Source organism: Pan paniscus, chromosome 17 (genome assembly GCF_029289425.2).
Source record: "Pan paniscus chromosome 17, NHGRI_mPanPan1-v2.0_pri, whole genome shotgun sequence".
NCBI lineage: Eukaryota > Metazoa > Chordata > Mammalia > Primates > Hominidae > Pan > Pan paniscus.
In genome coordinates this window covers 67553387-67574980 of record NC_073266.2, presented here as the reverse complement: position 1 = coordinate 67574980, position 21594 = coordinate 67553387, and the positions used below count along the sequence as shown (strand labels likewise).

The following is a 21594-nucleotide window of genomic DNA, read 5'->3' as shown; positions in this document are numbered from 1 at the left end:
GCGGCATTATTTCTGAGGGCTGTGTTCTGTTCCATTGGTCTATATCTTGTAGTAGCACAAAACAACCTTTTAATGCATATTAAATGAACCTAGAGCCACATGCTTGCTACTGTAGTGAGGGTAAGTGGACTTTAGCTTTGAGGCCTCCTCTTACCTGGGAATAGAGTTTCCTTAACATTATTTTTCTTCTAGGTTAGCTGTTGTAATTTGACAAATGAGAAAACCCCTGCATCCATGGACCTAAGTTAAAAACCTTCAGCCAATGAAGTTGGAATGACCCTTGAAGATTGCTGAAACTAGGCTTCCCATCTTACAATTAGGGAAACTGAGTTTCCTGGAAGTCAAGTGATGGGCTCAAGGCCTTACAGAACTTGGGTTCAGTTTTTCTCAACTTTGGCTGTGCATTACAAACCCCTGGAGAACTTAAAAGGCAAAGCCTAGGTTTCAGGCAGACTAATTAAAAAATCTTGGGATGGGATGTAGGTTATCTTTCTTAAAAGCTCTCCCAGGGATTCCGGTGTGCAGGGAGGGTTGAGAGCCACTGCTTTGATGGACCAGGACTTGAATACAGGGGTTGACTCCTATTCGGTGCGATTTCCACCTCTGGGTCAACACCAACTTCTTGCCAGCTGGTAAGCCTGTTTTTACTAGCATATCTTTTTTTCTAGATCTTCTGGTTCCATGGGTAGATATAAAAGCCAATTCTTCCTCCTCTTCTGTCCACTGTATGATTATTATTAGTTCCAAATCTTTGGGAGTGTCATTCAAAGATGTTTTTATGATTATACCATCTTGCTGTTGTACTATGTAACACAGACATAGATTGGGGTATGGGAGAAGTTATCAGTGAATCAGACATTTCACTCAACTAATATTTTTTGAGCACCTACTAAGTAGTATAGGGTCATAGGCCCACAGGGCTTAGAACAGTCTAGGCCAGCGCTACCAATAGAACATTGGCTGTGGTGGAATGTTCTGTATCTCAGTTGTCTAATGTGTCAGTCACTAGCTACATGTAGTTATTGGACCCTTAAAATGTGATGTGAAAGAAAATATATTAACTCTTGGAGGCCAGGATCGTGGCGGCTCACACCTGTAATCTCACACTTCGGGAGGCTGAGGTGGGTGGATCATCTGGGCAGTTCTAGGCCAGCCTGGGCAACATGGCGAAACCCTGTCTCTACCAAAAATACAAAAATTAGCCAAGTGTGGTGGCACATAACTGTAGTCCGAGCTACTTGGGAGGCTGAGGCAGGAGGATCACTTGAGCTCAGGAGGCGGAGATTGCAATGAGTCAAGATTGCCTCATTGCACTCCAGGCTGGGCAATAGAGCAAGACTCTGTCTCAAAAAGAAAAACTCTCAGGACTCCAAACTCACTGTGCCAAAGGGAAATTTAAGCTTGGGAACTGAGTCACGCAATACTACTTTCCTTCTGTTTGCAAACAGCTGTAATTTTGCAGCCCTCTGTCATAGCCTTATCTGTAAGCCGTGTTCCCACAGTGATAGAAGACCACATTATCTCCCCAGGTGGCTTTCCTCACAAATTGCTTACAATGAAATTTCTTGAGTCCCTAAATCTTCCAGGGTACATGTCACTCCTGTAAACTAGGCCTACAGAACTGAGTTCTGTTGACTCTTACCGTGACAATGTCAATTACCAGCTTATCTTCACAGGTACAGCACAAGGACAAGAACAGAAATCATCCCTCTGCCTACTCTGAGACAAATGCACAATGGACTTTTTCATTTTCTCCCTCTTTTCACATGTAAAATATGGATTTACTGAGGCTAATCAGAGCCTCACAAGAATGTAACCATTTGTCTCACTGCCTCCCCTCCCTCTCCCTCCTTTTTTCCCCCTCCTGCTTGCTCTTTCCCCTTTAAATACTGAAGCTCCCAAACCCCCTTGGACAAAGCATAGGCTGCAGATCTCCTGCATCTTATATTTTTCCCTGCCTGCATCCTCAGCCTTGTGTAGACAAACCTCTGTTAATTGAGACCTACCTCAGTCACTTTGTATTAACAGTGGCTAGTGTGACTGAGAAACTGAGGTTTCAGTTGAATTTAATTTTATTAATTTCACTGAAATAGCCACATGGGGCTAGGGGCTACCCTACTGGAGAGCTCAGGTATAGACCAGTTCCTACTCTAGGCCTCCTGCCACTCTCACTCATCTAGTCCTGCTTGTCAGGCAGGGACCAATTGGGGACCTCCATCTGTTCCTGATTCCCAGCTCCTAGTTGCAGAAAGGAGGCAAGGTCCACTCTGAGTGGTGACTAAGTATTAATTTTGTGATAATTGTTAACATTTAGCCTCCTTTTCACCTCTAAAGGCCCAGTTATTATGGAGTGGATGGAATCTTTTGTGCCAGAAAGTTCATGGCCGCGATTACTAAGTCATAAACACTTAGATGTCAAATAAAACCATATTAGCTGTAAATGCCAGACACTAGCAGCAATATTAGAATCAAATTCCTGTTACAGAAAAAAAATCTGTTCTCAAGTCTCTCACTCCTGCCTTCCCTCTGGATGTCCACACACCCAAGAATCTGCACCTTTGGCTGCTGAGCTTGCAGCCCCCACCTCTTTTCTGCTGCTCTGGGCATTTTTACTCCTTATCAGTTTTACTGAAACCAATACCACTTGTTTATTTGCGGATGCCGTTTTCACAAAACTGCATGTGTGTTTGCCTCCACGTGCTTTTTTTTTAAATTTTTTTATTGCCATAGGTTTTTGGGGAACAGGTGGTATTTCGTTTGATGAGTAAGTTCTTTAGTGCTGATTTCTGAGATTTTGGTGCACCCATCTCCCAAGCAGTGTACACTGAACCCAATTTGTAGTCTTTTATCCCTCACTCCTTTTCCCCTAAGTCCCCAAAGTCCATTGTATCATTTTTATGCCTTTGCATCCTCATAGCTTAGCTCCTGCTTATGAGTGAGAACATACAATGTTTGGTTTTCTATTCCTGAGTTACTTAGAATCTCCAGTCCCATCCAGGTTGCTGCTAATGCCATTCATTCCTTTTTATGGCTGAGCAATAATTCCATTTTATATATAAATATATATTTATAAATATATTTTTATATATTTATAAATATATATTTATATATTATATTTATATATATTTATATATTATATAATTATATATTATATATATTTATAAATATATATTTATATATTATATATTTAATATATATTTATATATTATATATTTATAAATATAAAAAAAATATAAATATATATTAAATATGAATGTATTTATATATTTATAAATGTATTTATATATTTATAAATATATGTAAATATATTTAATATATTATATATTATATAATATATATTTATATTATATAAATATAAAAAATATATTATATTATATATTTATAAATTATATTATATATTATATATAAATATAAATATATTTATAAATATATAAATATGTATATATATATTTGTGTGTGTGTATATATATATGTACACACACACACACACACACACACACACCACAATTTCTTTATCCACTCATTGACTGATGGGCATTTGGGTTGGTTCCAAATTTTGGAATTGTGAATTGTGCTGCTATAAACGTGCATGAGCAAGTATCTTTTTCATGTAATGACTTCTTTTCCTCTGGGTAGATACACAGTAGTGGGATTGCTAGATCAAATGGTAGTTCTACTTTTAGTTCTTTAAGGAATCTACACACTATTTTCCATAGTGGTTGTATTAGTTTACATCCTTGGGGGGAAGAGTTGAAGAGGTTCATCTGAGAATCTAGAGGAGGCCAGCATTTCTGCCTCAGGAGTGGAAGCCGTTGGGCTCAGGTCCTGGCTTTCTAATCTGAAAGAGGAACTCAGGTCCCGGCTTTCTCATCTGAAAGAGATGAGCTCTGTGGCTCTGCACCTGGCGGTCCCTGTGCTGCCTTCTGAGCTGGGTGCAGAGCCCGGGAGAGGAGGGCAGCTGTGCTCCCTCAGGTCCGGGGACATCTCCACCAAGGTGTGGTTGGGATGCTTTGTGGGGAGGGAGGTCTGATTAGAATCCTGCTAATACCAGTAACAGTGGATGAAGAAGCCTGCAACTCCAGAATTGAATGAAATAAAAATCAGCCCTCGGACATTCTCCATTTCCCCCTGTTCCCACCTTTTGGAAATTTTTCTGCATCGTCTACATGATAGTTAATTGTTCACTGGTTTCCTGTATAGACAAATTTTAATATAAATAAAAAAGCTTTTCACAAAAAAAAGCCTTCATTAATATAAAGAAAAAAACAGGAAACTGTATAAAGGAAATCCCACTAACAAAGATAACCAATGATGTTTTGCACGGTCATCCATCTAGGCTTTAATACAGTTTTAAATAAAGGGAATCCTCTTACAAACTTTATTCCTATAGGATACTTTTTTTTTTTTTAATTCAGAAGAATGCTGTGGGCAGCTGCCTGACTGTACCTGTAGTTTTTCTTTCACTATCTATAGCTTCAATGAGTCCATATCTTGGCTCACTTGTGAAATTATTTCATGAGACGAAGGAAGGAAGAGTTCATCAATGAAAAATTCTGATTTAGGTATTGCCTGCTGCCCTCCAGAGATAAACCAATCTGTCCCCACAAGTGGTGTAACTGTCTGTCCTCTTCCTTGTTAGGGTCTTGTCAGTCTGATAATAGTGCTGATAATCTTCTACTTGAATCTCTTTGGTTACTGATGAAGTTGAATAGTTTTTCATCTGTTCATGTGCTATTTTGTGATTTGTATTCTAGGTATGATTTTCTGTTGGGGTGTTGGTTTTCTTTTTAATTTCTTACAACTCTTTGTATATTAAGATTAGGAATTCCATCGTATGATGAAGAATCCCTGTCCCCTTTTCCCTTTTCCCATTTGACTTTGCAAATGGTAGGTTTTATGATAGGTTTAAAGTTTTAAATTATAGTCAAATTTATAAATATTTTCCTACATGGTTTTGGCTTTTGCATAATTCTTCAAAAGTTCTTACTTCCAAAACTTACACAAATACTTGCCCAGTTAAAAATTTTTTTTAATGTTTGTTCTATCTAAACTTATTTTGGTAAGAGAGAATAAGAATAAGAATACTGGTCTAATTTTTTTTTCCCTAAATGGCTAGCTAATTTACTTACCAATACTACTTGAAAAGATCCTTCTAACCTTTTATTTGCAATTTAACATTATAACATACAAATTTTCTCTATGTGCTAGTGTTTCTTTCCGTATCTACTACACTTGATTTATCTGCTTATCTTAGCCCTTTCATTGCTGGGTTTGTTAATATACCTTAACATTTGATAACTGAGTCCCTCTAAAGATGGGGTGAGAGGAACATTGATATTTATATTATCTTGAAAATTGACTGTTACCCCAGTAAATTGAGTCTGTGTCCATAGAATTTCCTAAAAGGTTTATGTAAAACAGAAATTCTTAAAATATGATCTAAAAGCCACCTGTATCAGAATTACTTGGGAATGTATTTTAAATTTCAGTTTCCTGAATCCTGCCTCAGAATTCCTGATAAGTAGGTTGGGCTCAGGAAACTTTATAAGCGTCTCAGAAGATTTTTAAGAACACCATAAGAATCTTAGCACTCAGATAAAACATGGTGAGCAGCAGCCAAGTTCCTCCTGTTTAAATGTTTAAAAACATCCCCACTACCTTCTTATAAACTACCTGTGTTAGATGTACATGTGTGCATACATGTACCGAGGGTTACAAATGTATCCTGTCTCTGAACATTTTTGAGTGCTTAATGTTGTCCGAGTGCTAAGAATACAAGGATAACACCTCGCATCTGAGATTTGACCTTAAAATGTGTAATCCTACTCCCTGATTATGCACATATATCTCAAACTCCTAATATATTTTAGGTGAAAGCAAAATTACTGCCCTAGAAGAACGTGCAGTTAGTTGGGGAGAAATATATGCACAAATGGTTCAACTTGAGGCCGCTTATAGAAGGCAGTTCATCAGACACAAGATGATCCAGATAAAAATGGAGTGTGTTGGTTAATGGGGGAGAGTGTATGAAGTACCAGCAATAAATGGGCCCAATCAAGGAAGTTTTTCTAGATGGAAGAAAGAACAGCATTCCAATTGCAACTGAAATTAAAGACTCAGTATTTTTCCCTTAAGAAGCAATAGAACACTCTCTTAGACCTGGTTATGTTTCCTGAGCTCTGTGGGTTATGTTATCAGCAAATTTTCCATCTGGACTGGTCTCTCATGGCAACACAGGTATTTTGTTCAGCTTGTCTTTCTTTAAAACATTATCTTCATTACTTACTATCATGTTAAGATGGTGATTCCAGCTAAGAAGACAGGACATTGAATACAGACTTAACACTTCATAACCACCTTTTTGTGTCTGCTACTTGCATGTCTTTAGATTCTGGAATACCCAATTGATGTACAACGCAACCAGCTGCCCTTCTTACGGAATCCAGATATCTTGGTGGGAGAAAATGACCTGACTGCCCTTAGCTATCTTCATGAGCCTGCAGTTTTGCATAATTTGAAGGTCCGTTTCCTGGAATCCAACCATATCTACACTTACTGTGGTAAGTCGGGGGCATCTGTTGGCTGCATGCATTGGAAAGTGCTTACCAGCTTTAGACTTGCTCAACTCAAATGCTTGGGAGTCCTCATTTCACTCTCTCATTTGTAAGTATCTCTCCACTGAGACCCTTGAAAGGTTTGCAATCAGTGAATGTGGCTTAATTAGGCTGCCCCAGTCTCTGTGGGATGATTGGTGTTAATCATGGATCAACCAGGGAAGAAATGGGTCACACCATGTGGTGCGACTGGCTTAGCTCAGTCCTTGGAGTCCTGGGAGAGGAGTAAGTACAGCATCGTGTCTGAGCTGGGAGCCTGCTCTCAGCACCGAACCCTTGTTTTGTTTTGCCTTGTTTTATTTTCTGCTTGAAAAGCCTGCTTTTCTGTGATCTCCTCACTTGCTTCTGTTTGTACTGACATAATACCCAATGAGTATTTGTCAAAATAGTGAGCAAAATTCATAACATATTTTAAAAGTCTTGAAATTATATTTGATTTTCTTAAAACTTCTCCTTTCCGCTGGGCTCAGTGGCTCACACCTGTAATCCCAGCACTTTGGGAGGCCGAGGCGGGCGGATCACAAGGTCAGGAGATTGAGACCATCCTCGCTAACATGGTGAAACCCCATCTCTACTAAAAATACAAAAAATTAGCCGGGTGTGGTGGCGGGTGCCTGTAGTCCCAGCTACTCGGGAGGCTGAGGCAGGAGAATGGCGTGAACCCGGGAGGTGGAGTTTGCAGTGAGCCGAGATCGCGCCACTGCACTCCAGCCTGGGTGACAAAGTGAGACTATGTCTCAAAAAAAAAAAAAAAAAACCAACAAAAAAACTTCTCCTTTCCTATATCACAAATTCTGATCTCTCTCTCTCTTTTTAAAGAGTATTGCTAAGTGGCATAGCAAAAATAGAACCCTATAAACCGTTGTTTGAGAGGCAAATTGAGGATCTGGTTGGGGATTCCGGCTGCTGGGCTCCTTTGTGGTAGTCGCTCCTTTGTGGTCTTGTCCCGGGAGGGAACGCCTGGCATGTGCCCTGTGGTCTTGCTCATTGTCATAAGTGACACCTCAGGCACTCAGGGGTTTTTCACTTTTATATTCCACTTTGGTTTGGAATTGATAGTTTTAGCTGCTAAGTTAAGGTGAGTTTTTCTTCCAGATTTCAGGAGCTGTCGATAGCAAGTTGATTCCAGTGCTTGAGAGCTGTGATTTCCCAAAAGCTCCTTCACTCCAACTGCTGGTGGGAGTTTTATTTGAAACAAACTGTCAATTATCAGAGCCTTTAATAAGATATTTACTTCAAAAAGGAGACTTTTAAAATTCGACTCCTATTTTAGGAGAAAAAGATAAGTGACCATCAGGTTCTGTTATTAAAGGAATACCCTCTAAGATGTCCCAGTGTCTGTACATATTTATCCAAATGCATCTTGACTCCTCCAGTTCAAGCTGTTCAGAGTGACTGAATGGCACAGAAGTCTGAGTCATCCAGGAAGCACTAGATGCTGCTCTGGAGGGGCCAGGATGTTTAAGGAAAACACATGACCTCGGAGTATGATACGGAAATGTGAATTGCGTGCTACATGAATTAGAATCTTATAGAACTCTAATAACAAGCAGAACATGTGAGGCTGTTCCTAAGAGGATTCTCCAAGTGATTAGCCGCATTAGTGGAATTTGTTAGGGTTCTGGGCCTTATATTTTGGTCTTTTCAGGCAAACTTCTTTCAAGAGGACTTGAGTGTCTTTTTTACCCCCTGGCCCTTTCCCCTTTATGTGGAATAATCTGGTTTATTACACTTCGTGTTCCCAGCATCTCTTTTCAGACACCAGAAGGGAACACAATGTCGGAGACTTCCCATCTTAGCAGTCGCCCTTTCATTGCATTCTCCTTCCCAAGTGACTGGAAAAGCTTCTGGTTTTTGTACCTCAGTCAGTGGGTCTTCTGACATCCAGAATGTGATCTTATGGGCAAGAAAAAGGCGTATCTCTGTTTTGTCTGAAAGATCAAATTCACAATTTTTTCCTTCTACAGGCTCAAATATCAACCTGCCTCACATCATCCATAAAAGATTATCTGAACTTTATAGCATTTCCTGGTTGCTCAATCAACATGTATTTACTGAGTCCATCATTGCAATGCATTCTTTAGGGGACACAAGGTGTAAGGGAAAAAAGTTGAGATGTGGTGTAATAAAAAATAGCAAACATGCAGTGCTTACTATACAAGGCACTCGTCTTAAGTGTTCTCTTTTTTTTTTTAAGACAGGGCCTCACTCTGTCGCCCAGGCTGGAGTACAGTGGTGCCATCATAGCTCACTGCAGCCTTGAACTCTTGGGCTCAAGCATTCCTTTCAGCCTCCTCGAGCAGCTGGGACTACAGGTCCATGCCACCATGCCCAGCTAATACTTTTTTGTAGAGAAGAGGTCTCACTGTGTTAACCAGGCTGGTCTCAAACTCCTGGCCTTAAGCGATTCTCCTGCCTCAGCATCCCAAAGTGCTGGGATTACAGGCATGAGCCACCGTGCCTGGCATTTTCCCTTGCACAATTCATCATTTTTCCTTAGGATGTCCCAGATAAATGCAGTTGTTATCTCCATTTTATATAACAGTTGAGGAAACTGAAGTACTGAGAAGTAATTGCCAAAAATGACATAGTTGGCTGAGCCAAGATTAGATCTCAAGATATGTAAATTGTATTCTCTGTCCACATGTTATTTGTTTTTTAGTTAAGATAACCAATATACAAATGAGAAAATGTATAATCCTTTCCCAGATTTTAGTTCTGAGATGGATTTTTAAGTCTCTCTAATATATACTGGTAGAATTTAATATCCTCTTCTCTCTGATCCTGGAACACCTTGCACATGTCTATTTTATTAACTCAATTTTTTTAGCATTTGTGAGTGAGTGAGTGTGTGTGTGTGTGTGTGTATGTGTGTATGTGTGTATGCTTATTCCAGGCTGTAGGGTATTTGGAGACCTGAAGCACACAGATGAGCCTTGATTGAGCTGATTGATTGGTTAAGACTGGTTCTGCTGCCCTCTCATTCTTTGGTTTTTGGCGTGTGTATGAATGGATGGGTGCCTTGAGCTAATAATGCCAGGTGTCTGCTGTGCTGTCGGAATCTGACCACCTTGTCTGTTTGCAGGTATCGTACTTGTTGCCATTAATCCTTATGAACAGTTGCCAATCTATGGACAAGATGTCATCTATGCCTACAGTGGCCAAAACATGGGAGACATGGACCCCCACATCTTTGCTGTGGCAGAAGAAGCCTACAAGCAGATGGCCAGGTGAGAATGTCCTCAGCCCAGAAGTCCTCCTGAGTAGTCAGTGGGCAGGAAGGGGAGTTTTTACCTTCCTCTGCAACTGATGCTCACAGTGAGGTGGTGAGATTGGGACTGAGGAAACATCTTGGAAACAAAGCAGCCCAAGTTCTACTGCCTACCTCATTTCTTCATGCCTTTATCTTATTCTTGTGAACTTGAACCTAGACTTGGAGAGCAGTGGCTCTTTAGACTTATTTCATTTTTTTGAGCAATGGAATAAATTCCTTGCATTTCATCTCTCTTTGACTTCCTTTTGGCCCCTTTTCCTCCCTTCATGGTATAATATAATTCATTTGCTAGCATCTCCATTCACTTACCCCAGCCTGATCTACAGATAGTCTCACTGAAGACTCCCTTTTGAAGAAACCAGGACTCTTTGACAACTTCTTGAGATGCCAAGCACTTAAAGGCAGAAATTGAAGTTTCAAACTGGCAGCTGTGCATAGTGGTTTGGGGTTTTTAGCCTGGAAGTGGAGCTCTGTTTAGGCATTTAAGTAGATCTCCTCCTTATTGCTGTTATTCTTTTCACTCTGAAAAATAGCACATCTGTTTCTTCAGAAAATGGGTTGGGTGATGGGCTGTAACTTCAGCATAAAGTACGGAAAGATAGCTTTATCAATGTTTTGGGGGAAATGCAGGTCTCAGTTAATGCTAAAATGCTAGATTCTTTCAGCCAAGTTTTTCTTGTCACCTCTAGAGAACACTTTTTGGAGCTGGCAACATATAGCAAAGTCTTTTTGGAGAAGGAAAGCTATTTAGATTAATTTAGTAAAAGGAGTTAGTGATTTTTGTAGGGGGAGAATCCCATTCTAGGTGGTCTGTGCTTCAGTGGATTTCAGGGTATCATTTTCATCCCAGTGAAAATTTCCATGAGGGAAGACTGTTTTATGGGCATCCTTCCAGATTTATAGTGCTTTATTGCTGGCTGTAGAGATCAGTATATAAAAGGTCTGCTTCATTATAGATACTCAGTGATATATTCAAAATAAGCACTGATTGGAGAGCTGAAAAATCTAATAAACAGAATGATCTGTAACTATTTTATTTCTCCAAAGAGTGGAGCTAAAATTATTGCAATCTTTCACTTTTCTCTAATGCCAAAAGAAAGACCATACACTATATTAACCTGCTATCAGGGCTCAACTAGGAGTCCCTTAGCTTGGCAACTCATTGATGTGTACCTCCTACCCAATGGTGTGTGGTTCAGAAGATTGTGTGGAGAGAAGAATGAGCATTAGCATGTTGCACAGTATGCAGCCTGCGCATGAGTTTCTGTTGGAGGCCGCGGGTATGGCACAGAGGAGGGAGGCCTTGGGACTGAACGGATTCTGTGCTTTGGAAGAATCAATTCATCTGAGTCTACATGCACTTCATGTGAGAACAGCGACACTCTTTCCTCCTTTAGAAGATGGTTTCTTTATGGTTCTGAAAGAGAAGGTAGATGTGGCTTGGTTCTTACCATGTTATACCATGCCAACAGCTCTGACAGCGCTCTAAGACTTGTCCTGTCATGGCTGGATGCTTTCATCCCATTCTCTTGGCCATTGCACTTAGGTGTGTCAGAAGTTTCCATTCTTCATCAAAGCTGCTTGTGGACTCCTGTAGGCTTGAGAGTCTTCTAGCTTTCCACCCTGTGGAGTCTTCTAGCTTTATCCACCCTGTAGACCCTCTTGACAAGATTCCTCTGTTCTTCTCTGCCGTGCCTGAAGCTGAGTCCATGGTTATCCTACAATTGGGTTATTTCACTTGCTTGGGACCTTTGCACCCATTATGGGGAAGAGGACGTGTGGGAGTCTGGGGTGATGGGTGTGATACTGTCTTGCCCTAGGGTAATGAATTTGTCAGTAGAGAGTTCGGATGTTAAAGCTGAACTGGGATTGCTTCCTTAAGGATTTTCTTTAAGGTTTTAAGGTTTATACTTGTTTTACCACTGGGTCCCTAATTTTGCTGAAGTTCTTGTGCAATTTTTGCTTATGAACATGCATTAGAAGTAGGAAGACCAGCACATGTGGCCACAGGGGAGAGCTTTTTTGTTTTTTTGGTTTTTTTGTTTTGTTTTGTTTTGTTTTTGAGATGGAGTTTCGCTCTTTCGCTCAGGCTGGAGTGTGCTGCGATATCAGCTCACTGCAACCTCCGCCCCCCCAGGTTCAAGTGATTCTCCTGCCTCAGCCTCCTGAGTAACTGGGATTATAGGTGCCTGCCACCACGCCTGGCTAATATTTGTATTTTTAGTAGAGACGGGGTTTCACCATGTTGGCCAGGCTGGCCTCGAACTTCTGACCTCAGGTAATCCACCCGCCTCAGCCTCTCAAAATGTTAGGATTACAGGCGTGAGCCACCACGCACGACTGAGAGCTATTTTTGAATTACTTCTGTTGTCAGCAGCTCAGGGTTTCTGTTATTGATCTGAGATGTACATTGGAAGCCTCAGCAGAATCTGTTGAGCCAAGAAAGAAGGGTGACCCATTGGTTAGATGCAGGACAAGTTTTTGCTGTATTTCCTGTATGGGTCTTCTCTATCAGTTTTAGATACTAGAACACATTCATTCAACAGTACTTGTCAACTGTCTGTTGTGCTTTTTCTGACTCATCAGTAGTCATTGAAATAATTATGTGGTTCAAGTAGCCATAGGCTAGCACAGTGTACTTTGAATTTGAGCCTGCCTAACAGCTGGGTGAAATGAAAGGTGTAAGAAACTAACATTAATAGTTTTCAGTCTTTGGAGACTACAACTCAGGTGGCCTTGGACTTAGTGATTCTCTTGATTCACTGGGGACTGGATTTTCTTTCTTGATGTGGCTCACACAGGAACTCTTGATGCTTTGAGTGGGTGGGGAGACTCTGTGAGAGCATGAGGGACTAAGTATAGATCTTTATTCCCCCCCATACCCACCCCCCAAGAGTTCCAGGAGAGAACTGCTAGTGCTGGAGGAAAGTTAGAGGAGATAGCCGTAAGAGAAGAGGATTTGTTCACTGTCCCTATCTCTGTCATATTCACCAAGTCTGGGCTTGAGGGTGAATGCAGATTCACAGTGAAGAAAAAGGGGGTGTTAAAATCCTATGAAACGTCATTTTAATGAATTCTGTCCACTGCATGAGAATCCTGTGAGGAAGGGGCTTACCTCCACTTCTTAGCTGTGTGCTTTCTACTCCTCCTTCCCTGTCTGAGACCCAGAAGGCCCACTCACTCATTTTTACCTTCCTCAGCTCCAACCTCAGGTCCTCCATCAAATCATTATCAGCAGATGTTTATAAAGTATCAGTTATTTGATAGACTCAATACTGGCCACTAGGAAGTGTAAGACCTCACCCTGCTTCTTAAGGGGCTCACTGTCTGGTGGGAGAGAAAAGACGTACGTAGGCCAAGAAGCCTATAATTGCAGGAAGTATAAATAGAAACTGTGCCACGGTGTCATTTAAATTGCACTTGGAGACCTAATGTCACAGATCGTCCGAGAAAACTAGGATTTTAGCTGGGTCTTGATGAATTGGTAGGATGCACAGAGTGAGAAGAGGGCCTCTAGGTGGGTGGAGTAGTGGACCATGACCTCAGAAGTGGGGCGTCAAAAGGCATCACGAAACCACAAGATACTGCCTTGCACTCACTAGGATGTCTACAATCAAAGATATGATAATGAGTGTTGGCAAGGATGTGGAGAAATTCGAATTCTTACACCCTGCTAGTGGGAATGTCAATTGGTGCAACTGCTGTGGCAAATAGTCTGATGGTTTTTTTGCCAAGTAAAACAAAAATCCCCCTATGACCCAGCAATTCCATTCTTAGGTATGCACCCAAGAGAAATGAAAACACATTTTTTTTTTTTGAGATGAGTTTCACTCTTGTTGCCCAGGCTGGAGTGCAATGGTGCAATCTTGGCTCACTGCAACCTCCACCTCCCACGTTCAAACAGTTCTCCTGCCTCAGCCTCCCGAGTAACTAGGATTAAAGGTACCTGCCACCACACCCAGCTAATTTTTGTATTTTTAGTAGAGACAGGGTTTTGCCTTGTTGACCAGGCTGGTCTCGAACTCCTGACCTCAGGTGATCCACCCGCCTTGGCCTCCCAAAGTGCTGGGATTATAGGCATGAGCCTCCATGCCCGGCCTGAGAACACATATTTACACAAAAGCTTACACATGTTTTTAGCAGTGTTATTCACAATAGCCAAAAGGTGAAAACAACTTATATGTTCATCACCTGATGAATGGATAAATCAAATGAGGAATATCCATGCAATGGAATATTATTGGCCATAAAAGGGAACAGAGAACTGATACATGCTACCACATTGATAAACCTTGAACATATGCTAAATCAAAGAAGCCAGATACAAAAGACCACGTGTTGTCTGATTCCATTTCTATAAAATGTCCAGAATAGGCAAATCTATAGAGACAGAAAGTAGATTTACAGCTGCCTAGGGCTGGAAGTTGAGGCAAAATGAAGCATGATTTCTGAGAGTTATGTTTTTTTGGGGGGTGGTTGTGGCGGGTGATGAAGTGTTCTAAAAATTGGTTGTGCTGCTGGATGCACAATTTGGCAAATGTACTAAAAATCATAGAATTATACACAGTAAATGAGTGAATTGTGTGTTCTGTGAATGATATCTTAATAAAGCTATTATAAACAAAAAGACATGGCCAGGAGACTGTACCTAGGCAAGTTTAACTTACATGGTGAATGGATCTGCAGGGGTGTTCTGGGCTATAAAGTTAGAAACAAGGTGAAGCCAGACTGTGGAGGCCTTTGCAGGCTGGGGTGAACTTTGGGGAAGAAATGTATTCTATTAACACAGTACAAAGTTGGCCAAACGAGTTTGGGAAACCGTGGGTTAACCAAGTTAAACGTCTTCCTTTAAGGCAGAGCTTCCCAGAGCCCTTATGTTGACACGCCTTCTGAGTTTCCAAGATAGGGATCCATTATGCTGGGTTTGCAAATCATATTTAGACACAAAACTGTTTTCAAAGATTATTTCGAGGGACTAATATTCTGTGCAACACTGTTTGAGAAATGCATAGGGCAATGGAGAAATTTTAGTGTCTTGGATAAGGAAATAATATGATACAAGAGATGTTCAAAGAAAAATTTTTCTCTGTTGGGTCCTGTTTCTTAATGATATTTTCTTCTCCATATTCCTGTACATTTCCAAGGATAAGAATACCTTCTCATCAGAAACTTAGCTTGTTGTGGAAAGAACTTATCTGTGTATAGTATGGATGAAAGGCAGGGAATTATAAAGTGTGAGACTTTGTGGCACAGTGTTATGTTCTATTTCTTTTGTCTTCCATGCTTTACCCCAGCGCATATGATTGGTGCTCAAGAAAGAATAGGAATTATTCTCATTAATGCATCTAATTCTCAGAGTTGCTGTCTGAGATTAGTTATCCCCACAATACAGATGAGGATACAGACTTTCGGATGCTGTATAGTTCTCCAAGGTCATGAAGACAGTAACTGGGTACAGATGGAGTTCAGACCCAAGCCTCTTTGCTGCACAGCTTCCTCCATTACCTGAGAAAAATGATACTACCTCCCTAGATGGGCAGAGATGGAACCCAGACCCAATCTGATTGCCCAATGCTTCCTGCATTAGCCAAGAAGCTGTTCTACCTCCCTTAATGGGTAGCAATGGAATTTAGACCCAATCTGTTTGCCCCAGAGCTTCCTGCATTAGCAAAGAAGCCCTACCGCCTTTCTAAATTTTGTCTGCTCAGCCCCAGTCTTGTCAGAACAGAGCAGATTCTGGTCCCCCAAGTAGCACTAAGGGGCAAAAGGGATAGATCTTTGTCCTTACAGTTTTGGTGTGTTTTCCAGCCTTGTTGGTGGGAGTGTGCCATCTTATTTGGCTGGCGGTGTCTGATTGCTTTTTTGAGCCATGTGTTTTATTTGTGCTTTTTTTTTTTTTTTTCTGAAAGGGAGTGGGGATGCTGCAGAGCAAATTTATTTGCTCAGGTAGCCAAGGTAATAGAGCACCCACATTCCCATCTGTCTCTGCTGTGTTGCCAGCTGTGACTAATAATGAAAGATGAGATTGCTGTTGCCTGGGGTCCTGGGGAGGGGTGTGCAGCTTGGAGGCCTGTGGAGGGTGGGGCTGGTGAGGAAGGAAATGCACCCTTGCTAGAGTGGGAGCCATCCTGGAGATGGGATCTGGAGCCCATGAGGGTGAGAGCCTGTGCTCGGCAAGGATAGGGATTCTAGTTAGTGGTCCTGGTTGGGCTTTTGGAGGAGGGTCTCTTGCTTGATTTGGATCCCCATAAGTGTGAAGAGCATGTAGAGAATTTGATGGTCTTCCAGGGAAGCAGTATGGAAATGAGTGTCCATCGTGAAAAAGCCAAAAGTGTCCCTCTTGGTAAACAGGAGGGAAGAGGTTGCAAGGCTGATAGTATGAGTGGAAGTGACAGGCTGTCCTCTGTTGCCGGGACAACCCTTAGTGAGCACATTGACTCCTCAGGGCAATGAGAGAAATTCCTGATTGTGGAAATACATTGCAGAAGGGAAAGGGAGCGAGGAAGCTATGCATTTTCCATTTTTGGAGGTCAAAACGACAATTAAAAATAGAATTGACAACTTTATCTTCCTAATGATGGGGATGGAATGCTCTGGGATGCATGAGAATGGACTCAGGACTTTTGCAATCAACTCCAGGCTGCAGATTCTGTTGAACTTGGATCTTTGGAAATACATCTTTCATAAAAGAATTATACAGAGGTGACCTAAATCTTCATGTTGCTTTGAGATCAAGTTTTAAATAAAATAATGTTGGTTTCTTCCTTCAGTTTTGGCATAAGGTGGTTTGTTATTCTGGGCTGTTACATTGTTTGGGGAGGTTGGGGATGTGGAGTGCTTCCTAATTGAGCCTCAGGTTTTCAGTGAGAGAATGTCCTCATGCTGATATGAGTGTGCAGCCAGGTTTTTCCTGTAAGTGGTATGCTATGCAGGAGTATGCAAGGGTCTGCCCCCGGTAACCTCTTCTCTCCCAACCTGCCATGTGTCCAGGGGTAGACTCTCTGACCTCTGTGGTTCTCAGCGTCTTCACACTTTGAGGGGAACATTGGCCTTGCTTCTGAGAGGAACTTGGATCCAGTGAGAAGTCATGAGGAACCTTTGAAAGCTCTTGAGTGCTGTAAGACTTTGGGCACAGTTGTTACAGCTGACAGATTGATGGGCTATGGTTGAGTACAGTGAATGGTGGAGTCCTTGGGGAGGTCAGTGAGTAGGGAGCAATGACTGGGTGAATTTTATAGTAAAGTCTGAAACCAGGGCTTCAGTCAGCCCTGAATTTTGGATGAACTTTTCTTTCCTTTCAATATAATTTCAAGTCAGGGTTAGTCAGAATTGCTTTAGGACAAGGTATGAGAGATGCTTAAAATGTCTGAACACAGGAATGGTTTTTAATCTCTTCTCCGGCCCTGTCTCTTATTTCTTGAACATGCCCTGAGCATTCCACATTCAGATTCCTTCCTGGGATGCTCTGGGCTGTTCACTTGTCCTTGTTCTTCCCTGCTCACCTGGGTCTCTCGTTCTGTGACCTCCTGCACAGCCATGCCAGTGCACACCTATCTCCCTCCCCTAGGGATGCTACAGCACTAAGGTTTTGTGAAATTGTTTTTGATCCTTAGATGGTATTATTGTTTGTGTCTACCTATCATATTCAAATTGCTAGTTTTATTGTTAAAATTTCTGAGTAGGGGAAAGTTATTTAAGTGTGCAGTGAATATGGCTAATGATGACATCCCTATTTTAAAAGAAACTGATAGTAAATGGATATTGCCATCTCCTTTTAAAATTATGCATTTAGGAAAGAATAGGAGAGGCAGTTTCCTTTGCCTGCCTTCTATGACCCTGCAGAGGTCATAAATATTATTAACAGTTGCATATCTGCAGTGTACCCAACATGATTTGTGAGGTTAAATCTCAACTTGAAATCACAAAGCTAAGAGATATTTTAGTTTCTTAATATTCACTATTTTACCTGGGGAAGCACAGCATGTTAGAAAGGAGAGAGCCTGCGTCACCCGGTGGAAATTAGTTGTGCAGGATACTGTGTTCTGGCAAGTGGTCTTTTGGATGCTGCCCTACCATTCCCAGTATAGGATGCTTTCTCAAATGTGTTACATTTTAACAGCTTTCATTGTCAGGAGTTTCTGTATCACACAGCAGTTTACTGAATCTCTATTTGCCTTCAGGCATGGATCTGAGCTCTTCCTGTGCAGCTGTCCAGGATAATGATCATTTTCTTATATGGCAGCCCCTTCTGTCCTTGCCCCCCACTCTGGCCCAAGCCTCCTGGCTCCCACTGCCATTCCTTATGAGCATGGCTTTTCAGACACTCTCCTATCTGGCCACCCTGAGATGTCATCTGGTCTTTCTGTCTGATGTTGATGGTCGCTGGATGTGGTCTGCAGAATGTGAGGTGATGAGGTACTCATGCAGAATTTCTAATGGAGCCTGAAAATGCATTTATTTTTGGCAGGTGTTTCACGTTGTTTACTTATTATAAGTTTACAAGCCACTAAATTTCCATCCTTTCCCTGCCCCACCCACATGCACACTCAAGAACTGTTTTTAATCGCAGCTTTAATGGGATGTAAATAACTAGCAATAAACTACACATATTTAAAGTGAAGTCACACACATTAAATTGCACATACAATTAGACATTGTATAGTATACATCCCTGAAACCATCACCACAATCAAGATAGCAAACAGTTCCTTAATCCTGAAAGTTTTCTTGTGTTTTTTCTTTTTTCAAAGTCTCCCTCCATCCCCAGGTAACCTCTAATTTGCTTTCTGTCAGTGTAAATTCAGACTGTTCTTAAGGTATGTTGCCTTCATCCTGCACTTGCTCAATTGATTGATTTTTCCCTTTGGTATGCTGAGCAGGATTCTATCCATATTAAATTTCACCCTTGTACTTGTGTTCTGTTATTTTGTGAATGTTATCTTTTTGAATTCTAATTTTTGCATCTAATAGATCAGGTCTCCCTAGCTTGATGCACTGCAGATGTAACGAGTCTGTTGTGTTGTTCTTATCTAGAAGTGGTAATCTGATAGATTCCTGTAATGTGCATAGATTCCTGTAATGTGCATGGAGCAGTTTTTTCTCCAGGTACTAGTCACTTAATCTGGTAGAACTAAACATTGAGTCAAGTGTTCATGTGTATTAAGTCTTGCTAAAACCTGCACACACTGGGTTGGTCAATCATGACTTGTTCTTGGAGCACTCTTGGTTGTGTGTGAGGTGGACTAGCACAGACCCCAGTTAGCGTCCTAGCTTCACCCGGGTCAAGCTCCTTCACTTAAGGTGTGCCATTTCTTTATTGGAGCAAGGGCATGTGTGTGTGCACTTGTTTCCTCAGGTCACTGTAAGGCATAAATGGGCTCAAGTACTGGAGCACTGAACACGGAGCCCTGTGCAGGCAGAACCCTCCTGGGTGTGGGCTTCTGTGGCTCCTACACGCCGTTCTAGTTACACAGCATTTTCCTGATGTCAAAGTCAAACCTGTCACCCTACGTGGATTTCTTTTGGAATTAATAGTGGTGCTGACATGTGAGTAGGATTTAGTTTTTCAAGGTGTGTCCAAAATAATTTTCATTAAAAAAAAGCTAATAGAATGTGAAGCCTAGCAGGATGAAATGGCATTGCTATTTACATCGTAGTAATGCCGTTCATGCTGTGTTAACCACTCTTTCTTTTTCTACTGTGTATTTTCACATTTATATCCCAGAAGACAGAGCAGCTGAAAACCTAGTCTGACAATGGGCCTGAGTTTTGCAGCAAAGGAACATGCTGGGAAGCGAGGCGGCTAAGAGTTGAGTGTCCAGGGACAGTAACGAGACTGGCTTAAGTTCTTAAAACACAGTAGCTGTGTGACCCTGAGCAAGTTCCTCAAGTTCACCTCAATTTGCACCAGGGTTTGTGTCTCTAAGATAGGCATAAATGTCATGTCTAACTCACTAAATTGTTAGAATTAAATCAGTTGATAAATGAAAATGCTTAGTATGATTTCTGGCACAGAGTGAGGGTTTGCTGAATGTCAGGCACAGTGGTGGTGATACTACTGATGGCACATCATAGGTGTCGTATCCCTCATCATGTCACAGTATCCAAAAGAAGGAAACGATGGAAGAATTCATAGTTGAGTAAGATTCCATTTATAGGTTGTCCTCAGAACAGATTTTACTTTCAGGGCCAAGTGAACAGTATAAGGATAGCCAGTTCTATGTGCTCAGTGAAATTCTTTTGGACTTTTTAATAGGTTTGTGCTTGGCAACCAATTATAACTTCTATGATTCTATTTTCAATTTGTCTAGAGGAAATACAGCATAAACTACACTATGCTTATGCATTTATTATATATGGAAAACAAGCCACTTTCAGTTCTACAGTTAGAGTGAAATTGCACTGTTAGTGGCTGAGCAGCCCCAGAATAGCGTTTAAATGTGGACTTCACTGCCCTTTTGGTGACACTGTAAACTTAAACAGAAAATAATATATTCCATTGCAGGAACCAAATAATTATTTGATTGTATATAGCCAGTTTTTTGAAAGATGGCTAGCCAGACACCACTGATCATGTGGTGGATGCCAGAAAGCAGCTTTTCTTAAGTGGCTGGAAGTGATAGTCCCTTCTGGTGCTTGCAGTAGTGAATCAGTTGGTTAGAGCAGCAATCTTCAAACTGCTGGGGTGTACTAGTTTTTGGAAGATGATTCACTAGAGTATGTGAAGAAAATATTAAAACTTTATTTTTTTTACATCTTTTAAAACTTAAAATATTTGTATATGTTTTATACTATGCATAATATAGTACAGTGTCACAGAAAACAATTTATAAACTGTAAGCATGTTCACAGTTTTCTTTATTGATAGGGATGCATGTCAAAAGTAAGATAACGAGTTTAATGTCTAGGGAAGTGTCTAAAGCCACATATGCAGTGATCTTTGTGGACTGGTTCATATTTCAGAGGAAAAAGCTGTCCCACGGGCCCCTGCTGGGGTCCTTGTCATTGTACCTTTACAGTGGGGTGAAGATGAGAGAAGGTGGCCATTCCATCTTAGGGAATATAACTGAGAGTGCAGGCCATTGTCCCTCTATTAGTGTCATCTGTCTGGGCTGGGTTAAAGAGCACTGCACTGTCTAGTAGCTCTTTGATTCTATTAGGATATAATAAACATATACTGTTACAGGACCAACAGGTTCATATGCCCACTGCACAGTAACAGACCAGTTACACTGAGACAGCAGGGTTTTCAGCAGAGAAAGAGTTTAATGATCACAGGGCACCAAGAGAGGAGATGGGAGGAGATCCTTAAATCTACCTCCTTGAGGAGTTCCGGGCTGGAGTTTTTAAGGGGATCACAGAGGGCAAGGGGCTAGACAACTGGGGTTGTGAACTGGTTGGAGGAAGGGTGATGAAATCATCAGGATGTGGAAACTGCGTTCTTTGAGTTAGTTTCTCCTGAGGTCCTTCAGACCAGCTATGTTAGTATCACTGATATGCAGGTCTTGACCTGTAGATGGTACTTAAAGCCTTGGGAATGGATGATGTCAGTCAAGGAGAGATTGTTAGGGAAGTGAGAACTTCCCAGATCTCTGAAAGAAAATCTTAAATGGAAAATGTTTTTTAATATTCAAGTTGTTATCTATAGAGCAGTGAACGGGAGCTATAGTCTTGTAACAGGGTGTCTGTAATTCTAGGACAGTAGGC

The 21594-nt window shown here is 41.2% G+C and overlaps 1 protein-coding gene across 3 annotated transcripts in view; it reads left to right on the top strand.

Annotated features, from left to right (window-relative positions):
- MYO5B (myosin VB) overlaps positions 1-21594 on the top strand; it is a 369650-nt gene that overhangs the window by 148318 nt on the left and 199738 nt on the right. For all 3 annotated transcript variants that reach the window (XM_034943673.3, XM_034943674.2, XM_055102690.1), the window contains exons 3-4: positions 6389-6560; positions 9700-9844. In XM_034943673.3, coding sequence (XP_034799564.1) covers positions 6389-6560; positions 9700-9844 — 317 coding nt within the window. The remainder of the gene's footprint in view (positions 1-6388; positions 6561-9699; positions 9845-21594) is intronic.